Source organism: Hippoglossus stenolepis, chromosome 8 (genome assembly GCF_022539355.2).
Source record: "Hippoglossus stenolepis isolate QCI-W04-F060 chromosome 8, HSTE1.2, whole genome shotgun sequence".
Taxonomy (NCBI): domain Eukaryota; kingdom Metazoa; phylum Chordata; class Actinopteri; order Pleuronectiformes; family Pleuronectidae; genus Hippoglossus; species Hippoglossus stenolepis.
The window spans coordinates 17,076,091-17,087,781 of record NC_061490.1 but is presented as its reverse complement, the minus strand read 5'-3'; the positions used below and the strand labels follow the sequence as shown (position 1 = coordinate 17,087,781).

The window sequence follows — 11,691 nt, the reverse complement described above, 5'->3', positions numbered from 1 at the left end:
GAGGATACTTAATTGTCGTAAAAACAGAAAAGAAACTGTATTAAAGGGTCTTTGGGGTTTGTTTATTTGTTATGAGTTCACTGCCGTATTTCCTTAAACTCAGGATTTTGATTCTTTCTGAGGCCACAAGACCCAAAAATGTTTTCAGTTTAACATTAAACATATATCTACAAGTAACTTACAAGATTAATGCAGTAACACTACCCCAGTGAAGAATGGCCTGGAGGAAGAAAAGAGTGCAACAATTATATTTTATTTCAGTTATTTATTTCCTTTTATTATAGCGTGATTGAGACACAGTCTTAATCTGTGGGTTGTACTTTAAACAATGCCATTAGATACCAAGAAGAATGTTGTAACTTCCTTATCTTGATATCACCTGATCCCTTCTGTTCTGTAAACGAAAAGACAAAAATCACAGGAGATTTGGTCCAAATAAACTTGTTACATTTATTCCATACCATGTATAGCTACCAACTGTACATTGTATGTATGTATTTTCATTATTTTAGTAATAATTACAATTGCATTACAGGCAGCCCACTACAGACATCTTAGTTGCATCATCAACTGAGGAGTCATATCAAATTGGTCTATGACACCATGGTCTGAGCTATGGCCACAGACGACAGTGTTTTGGGAGGTAAACTGTGATAACTAGTCTCAAACATCAAGAGTAAACGTTTTTGCAAAACTCCATTCAATGTGTGTATAGCTCCCTTTACAAGGTATAGTTACAAGCCTAGACTCAGTATTGTAATCGTATTCTGTAGCAGTAAGCACAGTGTCATTGTAGTATAGACTAGCTACATTGTGCATTCAAAGGGAAAAAAGAAAGAAGAACTAACAGCCTGGTGAGCAAAGAGTTTTACTCCACATTTTCTGCAGTCAGGTTTGAACAGTTCATCAACAGCCAGAATTTACAGGCTTATTATACAAAGGCATTGATTTTTCCAGGCATGACCATGACATACAGTATGTTGACGATGACCCAAGCATTCAAAACATGATGTTACTGATTGACACACTGCACATGCTAATGATTTATCATTTGTCCAGACATAGTGCATCAGCAGGTTTAAATAACAACAATCCTTCACCGGGCTCCAGGATCTGCTGTTTTGATTCACTTTATAATTTGGAAGCACTGGTGTTCTCAAGATCTTTTGAATTTAAAACTCAACCTTTCACTTACATCAACAGATTGGCTCCGCTCCGGGCTAGTTCCTCTCAGTGCAAATTGTTTTTCCTCCATTTGATTTTGTTTCTAAAACAAAAGTCTGATCCAACGACACAGAGCTGTTTGACTTTATTGTTTCCTTTTTTGTCTCTGAAGCAGGATTTTAGATTCTAAAGGATTTTGTTGTCAAAGTCAGTTCTACTTTTCAAAAGCTACACTTGTTCCAACTGAGACATTTGATCAATTTCAGGCTAGAGATGTATCTATCTAGTTCTTATTGTTTCTGTACCAGGCTACTAGTGCATCCATTTTTATAGAACAAAACATTGTATCTGACTCTGCATGACTAAATCTTACTGTGCATTCTAGTGTTGTGACTCTCTGTGCTGCTCCAACTCCAGTTATTGTGCAAAATAACTGCATTACACACTACTTCACAGAGGCATGTAATTACACTTGCAAAGACAACAACTCAGAAAATAGTGATACATTGTAGACATAAAACAGTGAGAAGAGCTAATGGTTGTAATTCTGAGAGATTTCTTAAAAATAAACAGTCTAAAACCAACGACAAAGAAGCTTTGTTAAGACATTTTTATGTTCAATATGCTGCAAAGTCTGGTATCACTGACATCATCATTGTGCATCCACTGGCTAAGAAAAACAAGCTAATGTAAGAATGTCAGCAATCGTTACCGATCAACGGTTCCATTGCTCCTTCTCATGTAATGAACCATCTTGATCTCGCTGCTTCACATCATCTCAGCCGCATTAACAAAATGGTCATTAAAGTGAACTTTTATCCACATATTCTTCATTGATGCTTACAACTGAGCATCATACTCAAACATAATGTTAGGTAGATGGGTCTACCAGTATGTCTGAGAATATAAACATTGCTTTTATGTAGAGGACGGACACTCTGATGGGTGGATGGAGATCAAGAACGTTTAGGATTCTTGTAAAAGTAAAAAAGGGCAGAGGTACAACTGTACTGTCCAGTGTCAGATAAGGCATTCCTTTTAGGTCACGTTTTTATACTCAAATATTTGGACATTGGGGGTTGAAGATGGAGAGTTGGGATGAATTTTTATTGGGGTCAGAGCAAGCATGTATTTTATGTATTTGTATATATTTTCATGTTTGAGCACTTTCTCTTAATTTAATTTGATTCCTCTCCATCTCTAAGTAAGGCAAATCATCAGGTAGTGCTTTTCAGCATGCATACGACTATGTATACATCCAACACATGCACTATCTGCACAAAAATCCCATTAACATTCGATTGTTCTTCCCTCTTATTATCCCAGTCTGTGCAGTTTTCATGCTTCTCAGCGTACGCTGAGCGTAATCCAACAGCTGTGCAATGAGGCGCATTTTCATCCATTTTCAAATTTGTTATTAATCCCTGCAGTCATGCTCCAATGATGTGTGGCTCGGTGGGTTATCCCTTTCATTAAATCCCAGGAAAAGCAGTTTCTGCAATCTAGGCTATTTTAAATCTCTCACACATACACCCCCTTCTCGGAGTATGGACGGCAACAGAGATTACGTAATTCCTCAGCGTATCTGTCAATCAGCTCAACCAACTCCTGATTAGAATCTGGTAATCTGTACTCCAGAGTCGCCGACAATGAGACGGGCCATAGAAGAGTGAACCTGTAAAATATTGAGAGATCAGAAAAAAACATTATTACAGATGAGAAGTTCCACATTAACTAACACCACAGAATTAATAGTACTGTAGACAGCAGGGATGTTCATAATCAACCGGTCAAGTTAAACCTGTAGTCAAGCAGCCAAATAAACAGTCGATGTATATATAATGCAAATATGTCAATATGATCTTTATCTGGCTCAGCCATGCAAAGCATATAACGGTTACATGAGCAATGGATTTACATATGGGCGACGTAAATCACATAAATAACTGTCATATCACATCTAGTCACCTACAGTTACTACACACACATCACACCACTTCAGGACCGAGCACCATTTTTCCTCTTTCTGACCTGTGCTTGAAGCGGCCCGTAGGGCACCAGCTCTCCATCCACAGTGAGGGTTCCTCGTGTAGACAGAGGCTGCAGCCTGAAGGCCCTGCAGGTAACATGGCTCACATACGGCGAGTTGACGGAGTGGTGGTTTCCTCTTTCCATGGCAAAGAACAATCTCAGTAGAGTGGCTCTTGAGATCCCCGCCCGCACAAAGGTCAGGTGGATCAGTCCATCGTCAAACCTGGCCTGTGGTGCAGCATGGAGGTCAGCCCCAAGGTGGGTCTGATAAAGGGCCAGGACCAGGACAAAGTCCCCTTCAATGGTGACCCAGTCTCTAGAGGGAAGGGGTTGGTCGAGGGGGGGTAACAAGTCATCCCTAGGAAGGTTTAAAGGCAGTGAGACAAAAGGACGGTTCCTATGGGGTCCTGCTGGCTCAGCAATGTCAAAGTTAAAGGATGAGGACGGTGTGCGTAGAGAGGGTGAGGGTGAGGTGGAGTTTGGCGTGTTAGGACGGGGGACAAGGTAGGATGAGGAGTGTGGAGAGGCACAAGATGGGGAAGAGGGCGGAGTGGGAGACAGAGACAGAGAGAGGGAGGGGAGTTTAGGGGGGAGAGAGTTTGAGTGGGAGTGTTGGAGGAGGGAAAGAGGCCTCGGCCTGGAGGCGTTCTGGTTTTGGTCAAAGGTCTTAGGCTTGTTAGAGAATGGAGAGTGACGAAAGGGAGAGGATATGGTTAGAGATCGCTCACGAGGAACGTCTAGTGGGTAAGGTTCTTTCTGGTAGTAGGTTCCATTCAGATCCATGTCCTCTACCCCATAGGATGTGCCAGAATCTGCATCTTCCTCCTGACTGAGAGGCTGGTTAAAGAGAGCGTTGGCTATCTGGCTTGATGGGGCTGAATTCTTTCTGAGAGCCTTTCTGGGACCCTGAGGACTGTCTTGACAGGAGAAACAACCCTCTGAATCTTCATCTGCCTCTCGCCCCATGTCTACCCCATAGGTCTCTCCCAGCTCTCTTGCATGCAACACTCCCTCCCCCTCTACAGAACCACCACTGCATTCCCTCTCCTTCCTCCTATCCTCCTCCTCCATCTCACTGGAGTGTTGCTCTCCAATTCCCTCCTCTTCCCTTTCATCCTTTATCCCAGCCAACCTTTCTTCCCTTCGCATATTGCATTCATCCCTTTCATTTGATTCTGAACTCGTCCCTGACCGCTCCTCATCTGCTTCCATCTCCATCTCCCTCTCTCTGTCCTCTGCCAAGCTGCTGGCCCTCACCACACCGGTTCCTCCTCCTCTGCCCCTCCCTCTTCTCCTCTCCCTCTCTCTCTGCCTCTCCTCTTTTTCCCTCTCTCCCTCACCCTTACGCAGGCTTCTCTGTTCGCTGATGCCCATGTCAGAGCAGGTGCGATGAATGGGCGTTCGGCAGAAGCCGTCAAGGCCTTCTGTGATACTACGGGAGAGCGGTCTCCTTGGTGGAGGAGGTGTAGCATCTGGTGATGTGGTGACAATAGAGGGTGGCAGGTACGAAAGTCGACCCTTGTAGGATCGAAGAGAAGCTATGCGCACCAGGGTGCCGAGGGTGAAGCGGGCTGAACCCAGGCCACGATACCTGTAATGAGGAAAGATTTCATGTAAAGCTTTTGTTGTAAAAACTAAGTAATATTTCCTAATTATAATATAATAAAGAGGATAATTATAGTTATGCTTATATGGCCAAAGCCAACAATGGATGTTGTTGAGGTACAAGCAATGAGACGACCCACCTCTCACTCTCTATGTCCACATCAGACACAAAGCCCCAGGCAACAGAGAGGAAAGAAAACAGTCTCCTGGGTGCTGCAGCACGACTGTTGTTGGAGGGAGCAGGGCTTGTTGTCACAGCGACCAGGTCCATGGGTCGGACACCGCCTCGACAGAGCAAAAAGCAGCAGTTCAAAAGGAGAGACTCCCGAAGGCACATGTCATACCTGAGGGATATAAATGAGACAGAACCACTTGTTAGTCAAGATAACAAGAGAACTGTACAGTATCTTGGTCTAGATAACAAAGTGATGACAAAAACCTTACTGTGTTTTTTTTCCAAGAAAACACACAACAACGTGTGAGTATGGAACAAGGTTAATCTGATTTTATGCAATTGAAATCGAAAAATCCATGTACCCATGACCTTTGAACCTCTGTCTAATCTATAAAACAAGATAGACCTGTGCAAGGTCTAACGATGCTCTGTGTCTTCTGGTGTGTAATGCCTTATTAAAACACAAAGTAAACATCATATCAGAGTTTTCAGGATGAAATAGATACGAACACTATCTTTAATTAGCACTTCAAGCTTTGTCTGAGTCGACACTTTTCAGTTGGGCTGTAAGAAGTAGTTTAAATGAAAAAACACACATTTCTCATCTTTATAATCATGAATGAAACACATGCTTACCCTGCATGGTGGTTGACGGAGCCCGCCAGTGCGTTCCCAGAGCCACAGGGCAGAATGCCAACAGGTGTCTTTATTGCTTGTTCCCAGTCTGGCCGCTCCATCAGCCCATTAATGACCTACAGGAACACGACACAGGGTATCATACTGATGGACCCAGTTTGACCCATACGAGAATGTGGTATAAAATACACAGTACTACATTATTTCTGTATAATATATTCATTGAATCCCACCATTCTCAGTGCACAGACAGAAGCATTACAAACCTCATGCAGCAGGCCATCTCCGGAAACAATGATGATGCCATCCCACTCTGGGAGCGATATCTCCCGGATGAGCTCCCTTGCGTGGTTCTGACGCTCTGAGACAGATTACGAAAAGACAATCCAATGAAACTGAACACCTGTTACAGATGTATGTTTGATCTAAATGTTTTATCTGCCTCGTGATGCTTCTTTGGCTGTGGTGTGTTACCTGTCTGTATAAGGTTGTAGCTGATGTTGGCTTCTCTGATCATTGGCAGGATGTGGGTCTGACACCATTGCATCGCCTGGCCTCTCCCACTGAAGGGATTGACCAATAACAGTAGTCGCTTGGGACGAGGTAGCAGACTTCTTGAAAATTCTACATGAAAAAAGAAGGGAGAGCGAGAGCAAGTTAAAACAAAGAAAGGAAAAAGAGGTTCACTGCATTTTCAAAGCCAGCCAACTGGGACGTAAGCTAAGCTGCCATTGCAAAGGGTTGCCCAAACCTTTGAGTGCAACTATTTGAGCCTTTTCTATTTCCCCTCAAAGGATTTACTTGTTGTTAGTCAAAAGAACTTCTATTAATCATTTCAATTCATATACATGGGCAAGGAAAAAGTAAGCATTCGGAATATAGAACATAGGAAATAAATAAAACACGGTAGGAAAAACTAAAGCAACTGTGTGCAGAGGTAAATCATTTATTATCTAACCAACTGCTGTGGTAGACACTGTACTCCTCTACTGTCTTATCAGCCCACGTGTGGAGCTTGGAAAGAGCAAAGCCATTCTACATTTAGCTCAAAGATTTGGTGTTTTATAGATGGATGTCAATGGTGCAGGGAAGGAGATGACGTGACAACACTCTCAGATAATCCTGGATTATGCAACAAACGGCACGAAAGCAAATCGACGGAAAACACTAGCCACAACTAAAACGTCCATAAGCATAAACATTCACAGAAATGAGGGGAAATAGTGTGACGAGGTAAGAGAATGAAACAGAGAGGCTAGAAGGAGTAAAGGCTATGTGAGCACAGTGAGTGGAAGAGAAACACGAGGTCAAACCGTCTGAAGAAAATAGGAGGGATTGAAATATGATGAGGCAGGAGCAGACTGAAGACAAACAGGGGACTGAAGGAAATCGAAAATGTCGGTAAAAGTCTGAAGAAAACACACAATACAGTGAAAGAGAATTAAGGGTGAAAGATTTAAGAGGAGGAAGGAGAGAGGAAAGGATGGGGGATGCTGGTTAACTAAATGATGCACATATAAACCAAGTGGAAGTAAACACTGAGTGGGGCATTTCTATCTGTTTGACTTTACAGGCTGAGGGATACAGTGCGTGGGAAGGGGTGGAAAGCGGCAGAGGACCCACCCTCTCTGTCTCTACATTTGACATTGAATGATACAGACCGTGTGTGCAGGACAGATAAGGGTGAAGAAAGAAAGATGAGAAGGATTATGGATGAATGAACCAAAGGAAAAGACGTTGTTAGGTAAAAAGAACAAAAGAAATCCTATCTAAATAAGATACATAATACATTTCACAACCTCTTATTGTGTATTAATGGTAGTCCTGTTTTGTTTTTCAGCGAGATGAACTTTAAAATGCTCAACCACTCGTCCCCTCAGTGAACTGTACATACAGAAAGGTCTTTGGTCACTGTGACATTACGCTATACTTAGCAAGCATTTACAAAGGAGGCATAAATCAAGGCAGCGAGAGGTAACATTGTGTGGTTTCTGGTAGTAAACAACAGGAATTCAAGATTCAAAAATTGAAGTGAGCCACAGTAAATATTCAGTTACAATGTTATCATATGTAAATGATCACCACTGCTGCTTTAACACAGCCATTAACTACAAGTCTACAGTTTTAATGAACAAAGCAAATTCAAGGGTTTAGAATTGTTGCAATTCTGATGTTTTTTTTAAAGAAAGTTAATGAGCTATTGTGATTATTGTATAACTGTTTCAAGTGCAGATGATCTAATCTGATATTTAAAAAGTGGTCTCTGCAAGATGACTTTCATGACATAGTAAGACAAACTGAGACTGGTAGTTTGGCTGAAATATCAGCAAATGCATCATATCTAAAAACTACCAGCTCTATTCCTACAACAGTGTGCTAGAATACACAATATGGGTAGTTAATGGGCTACTTCATTGACCACTTTGGTCCTATAACAAGTGAAAGTCATAACACATAGTAAAAATCCAAGCTATGACACATCATCCAAACTGGAAAAACCTGAATCTATTGAGAAACACTCACCTGTGTCAGCAGTGACGGTCACACCTCTGAGGAGACATTGCACGGCAGCCGACCACCTCTCTGCTTCAGGCCGGCTTTCTGCCAGGTAGGCCCTGACCTGCCTGCGCCGGGACACCCCTTTCCGTCGTTTTCCTGGTGGGTACCAGTATAGCACCAGGAGAGGGGGTGCAGGGGCACGGGGGCAGCTGCAACCCACTAGCTCCGAACAGGGCAGCAGGAGACGGGCTTCCTTCCCCGGTCGTGGTGACAAGCGCTGGATATGTATGTGGGTGTGGGTGAGGGTCAAGGCATAGTTTGAGGCCGGAGCCGAAGTAGGGGAGGCAACGGGGGAGAGTCCGCCTGGACCACCAGGGCTGTTGGGGCAGCTGTTATTGTTGCTGTTACTGCCTGATCCCCAGCTCGCAAACTGTCCATGGAGGAGGGCTTCTGCTGGAGAAGGTGAAGAGGGCTCTGGGGATCGCATCCTCTCCGCTGAAGTGGGCAAGGTTTATCAGGAAAATGACATCTAACAAATTAAAGGGAGTTTTTTTTTCTACGGCCAGAGGTGTGAAGAGTGGAATATGTCTCCTCTAGATTTGCAGGGAATATGTGTTTGTCTGAGAACTTTATCCCTGAAATCTCCACAAAATCAGTCAGTGCTTGGTTTCAAGAAACATAGTCACAAAGAGACTTCCTGTTCACACCCGTCTTCATTTGATAAAAAAAAATGATTCCTTCCAGTTCAAAGGTTCTTCTGTTTAGCGTATTTATCCAGTGAAGATGGGAACTGCCAGTTGAAAAGTGAATAGGCAACACATTCAAAGACAACAGGACTTCAAAATGAATGTTTCCACTTCAAGATTCACAAAGATTGCTTCAGTAAAAAAAATAAGTTTACAACACAACATAAAGCTGCCAATTGTGATAACAATTTAAGGCGGCCGAGCAGCTACACAACATTAAAAATAAATCTTTAAATAATTATAGAAAACTCTTAGTTGCATTGAAAAACTGATTAGGTATGAATAAGACAAATAAACACAACTTGTTTAAACAATGAGGCTACAACAATTAAATTAACGCACGAATTAAAAACTGTAAAGTGTGGTGCATGGTAAGTGCTGTCCAAAATGTAATTGATGCCATAAAGATATGGTAAATTAGGCTTTCCTTCGATACCTCTATTGCTATCTTTAATCTCAGTGATATATGTAGGAGGCAGAAAGGAGGAGTGACTGGGCCAATCCTCTAAACAGTAGTGTGATACATTAAAGTTTCATTCAAGCAAATGCTGCTGCGTCACTTGTTTTTAGCGACTCTGCACAAGAGGAGGGTGAACACAAGGTCAGACAGATGGACACTAGACAACGAAAAAAATCCAAAACAGAAACAAAACAAAAGACAAACAAGGAGACGGTTCCAGGTGGGTGCTTGGTTTACGTCATGAGTCAAGCCTCACGTTCCCTCCCTAAGATCTCTGTTCCTGTATGAGGTCAAAGGAGGGAAAGACATCATTTTAAAAGTGAAAGAACACCATCAAACTACACTGTAATTTTTTGAGCAGTTACTGTAGATAAGAGATTGACACGAAAGAAAGAAACACACTGAAGTGTATGAATAGAAAAATGTGTGCCTCTCCCATTTACTTCGGTTGCACAGTGCCAAGTAAATGAATGAAAAGAATAAGCAGAGAGCAGGACTTCCATGATAAGATACCACCACAGGGTGAAGCAACACAGGCTCCATCATGCCCCTTGACCTTAGGTGCGCCTTTGCTGCAGCACACAATGACTCAGAGTCACACATCCTCCAACGACTTGCTGAGACACGACATTATTTGGGCCGAAAAGTGGAATGAGAATGACCACAACTGGTTTGCATTCGTGTCAGGCATTCCGATGTTTGACAAACAGGATTTGCAGACAGCGTCTCTTTCGCAATCTGAATCTGAGATTGAGATTTCGCAAAAAAATGCTGACCTGAGTGGTACTGGATTTTAGAGGTTTAACAAGGCGCATTAGCATGCAACAGTCTTACTGAACAAATGTTTTCCTAATAGATTAATTGGGTTCATGATCATGATTAAAAAGTAATGAAACAATGAAAGTGAGTGATGAAACAAAAATATCTCCCTGTATCAGTGACGCATCCAAATACAGTGACTTTTATCAGGATTATATAATTGTAATCTATCTGATTGAGAGGTAACAGGTATGTTATGTCAGCAGGATCCAGTCCATTAGACTTTAGTACGTCAAAGTACAGTTAGTGGAATATCACCGTGGGACTTGGTGCACCCTAAATTAATAAAGTGGCCACACTCAGCCAGGGAACAAACTGCGGTGCAGACAATATCAATACTTGGCTGATGTCCTGTCCTGATAAAACACAGAAAAAGGAGCTCAGATGCCCATTGTTGCACTTTACGTCCTTGAAATGCAGGGCGGGGACTCGGAATTAATAATATCAAGAGGCTAATTTCGTCTCCCACACAATGAGCCTGTTGTTGACGGATTCATGGTATTTTAAGCAAAGGTTTGTGTCAGCTTACACTTTGAGCTGAATGGCACAATGACACAACAAACAGTGGGATAAAGAGCTCGTCCCTTAATAACACTGACGACCCAAAGTAAAAGCTCTGGACGCTGAACTTTAACCCAACGTTAGCTAGCAGGTTGACAGCTAACTGTACTGACTGCACTTCAACTGCAGCGGCTAGCTAAAGAGCTAACCGCTAAAGCGTTGAGGTTATAAACAAAGAAAAGAAAGAATTTCAAATAAATATAAACTAGTCGACGCTGAGTCAGAGTGATGACAAACGCTGGCTAGTGTTGATAATACTGTGAAGTGCCGGTTGACAACGCTGTGGCTGTTAGCCGGGGGCTAGCAGCTTGCTAGTCAACATGTAGTTAACAAGTTCACGCAGAATAATTTGACAGTAGAAATAGTTGGTATGAAAAACATCGGGTCTCACCGTGGGTTCAATGAAAAGCTCCAGTAGGACATCTTCACGTCTCATCTCTCGCTGGGTGTAATGAGAATCCAAAGTTAGCGCAGATAACGTTACATGGCAACGCTAGCTAAAGGGAGATATTAGATTCTGTGCAGCGAAGAGACGAAGACACGCGAAACTTCCAGGTTCCTGTTTACGCCTGAGTGCGACCGCAGGAGACTTGAGGTGATCACGCTACAACAAAAGAAACTACTAGCCCACAATTACCTCATGTTGTCCCCCCCCACGACGAGATAGTCGCTCGCTGTGAAAAGTGTGGCTCGGTGCAGGAAGTGTCTGGAGACTCAGGAGCAGCAGCTTTGAGCGGCGCAGAGGAAATCCAATGGCGATAAGGAAAACACTGCAACACCCACCGACATTCTCCAATCATTGACAGACCACCACTTCCTGGCCGAGTCATGTTTTTCCAGGAGATTCATATCAATGATGATCAAAATATTTGTCAAGTCACATCTACATTTTTGTCCTCTTACACATGGGGAAAGAAAACAAACAAAGCAGGGATGTTTTAGTCATGGCTCATTACGCTCCATCCATGTCATCCTCTGATGCAAGTCAGTGACCC

General features: G+C 42.7%; 1 protein-coding gene across 2 annotated transcripts; it reads right to left on the bottom strand.

Moving 5' to 3' along the window:
- Positions 1–430: 430 nt before the first annotated feature.
- Positions 431–11,672, bottom strand: sphk2 (sphingosine kinase 2). 2 transcript variants are annotated; one of them, XM_035163490.2, is made up of 9 exons: positions 11,334–11,672; positions 11,088–11,138; positions 8,135–9,596; positions 6,086–6,235; positions 5,878–5,972; positions 5,612–5,727; positions 4,941–5,144; positions 3,196–4,786; positions 431–2,839 (listed from the first exon to the last, which is right to left on the bottom strand). In XM_035163490.2, exons 3-9 carry the CDS (start codon positions 8,595–8,597, stop codon positions 2,777–2,779), a joined length of 2,682 nt encoding a protein of 893 aa, XP_035019381.1. In that variant the 5' UTR covers positions 8,598–9,596; positions 11,088–11,138; positions 11,334–11,672; the 3' UTR covers positions 431–2,776. The 2 variants fall into 2 exon arrangements, with proteins under 2 accessions (XP_035019381.1, XP_035019382.1); XM_035163491.1 differs by lacking the exons at positions 11,088–11,138; positions 11,334–11,672 and adding an exon at positions 7,235–7,245 and having other exon boundaries at positions 8,135–8,259.
- Positions 11,673–11,691: the final 19 nt, after the last annotated feature.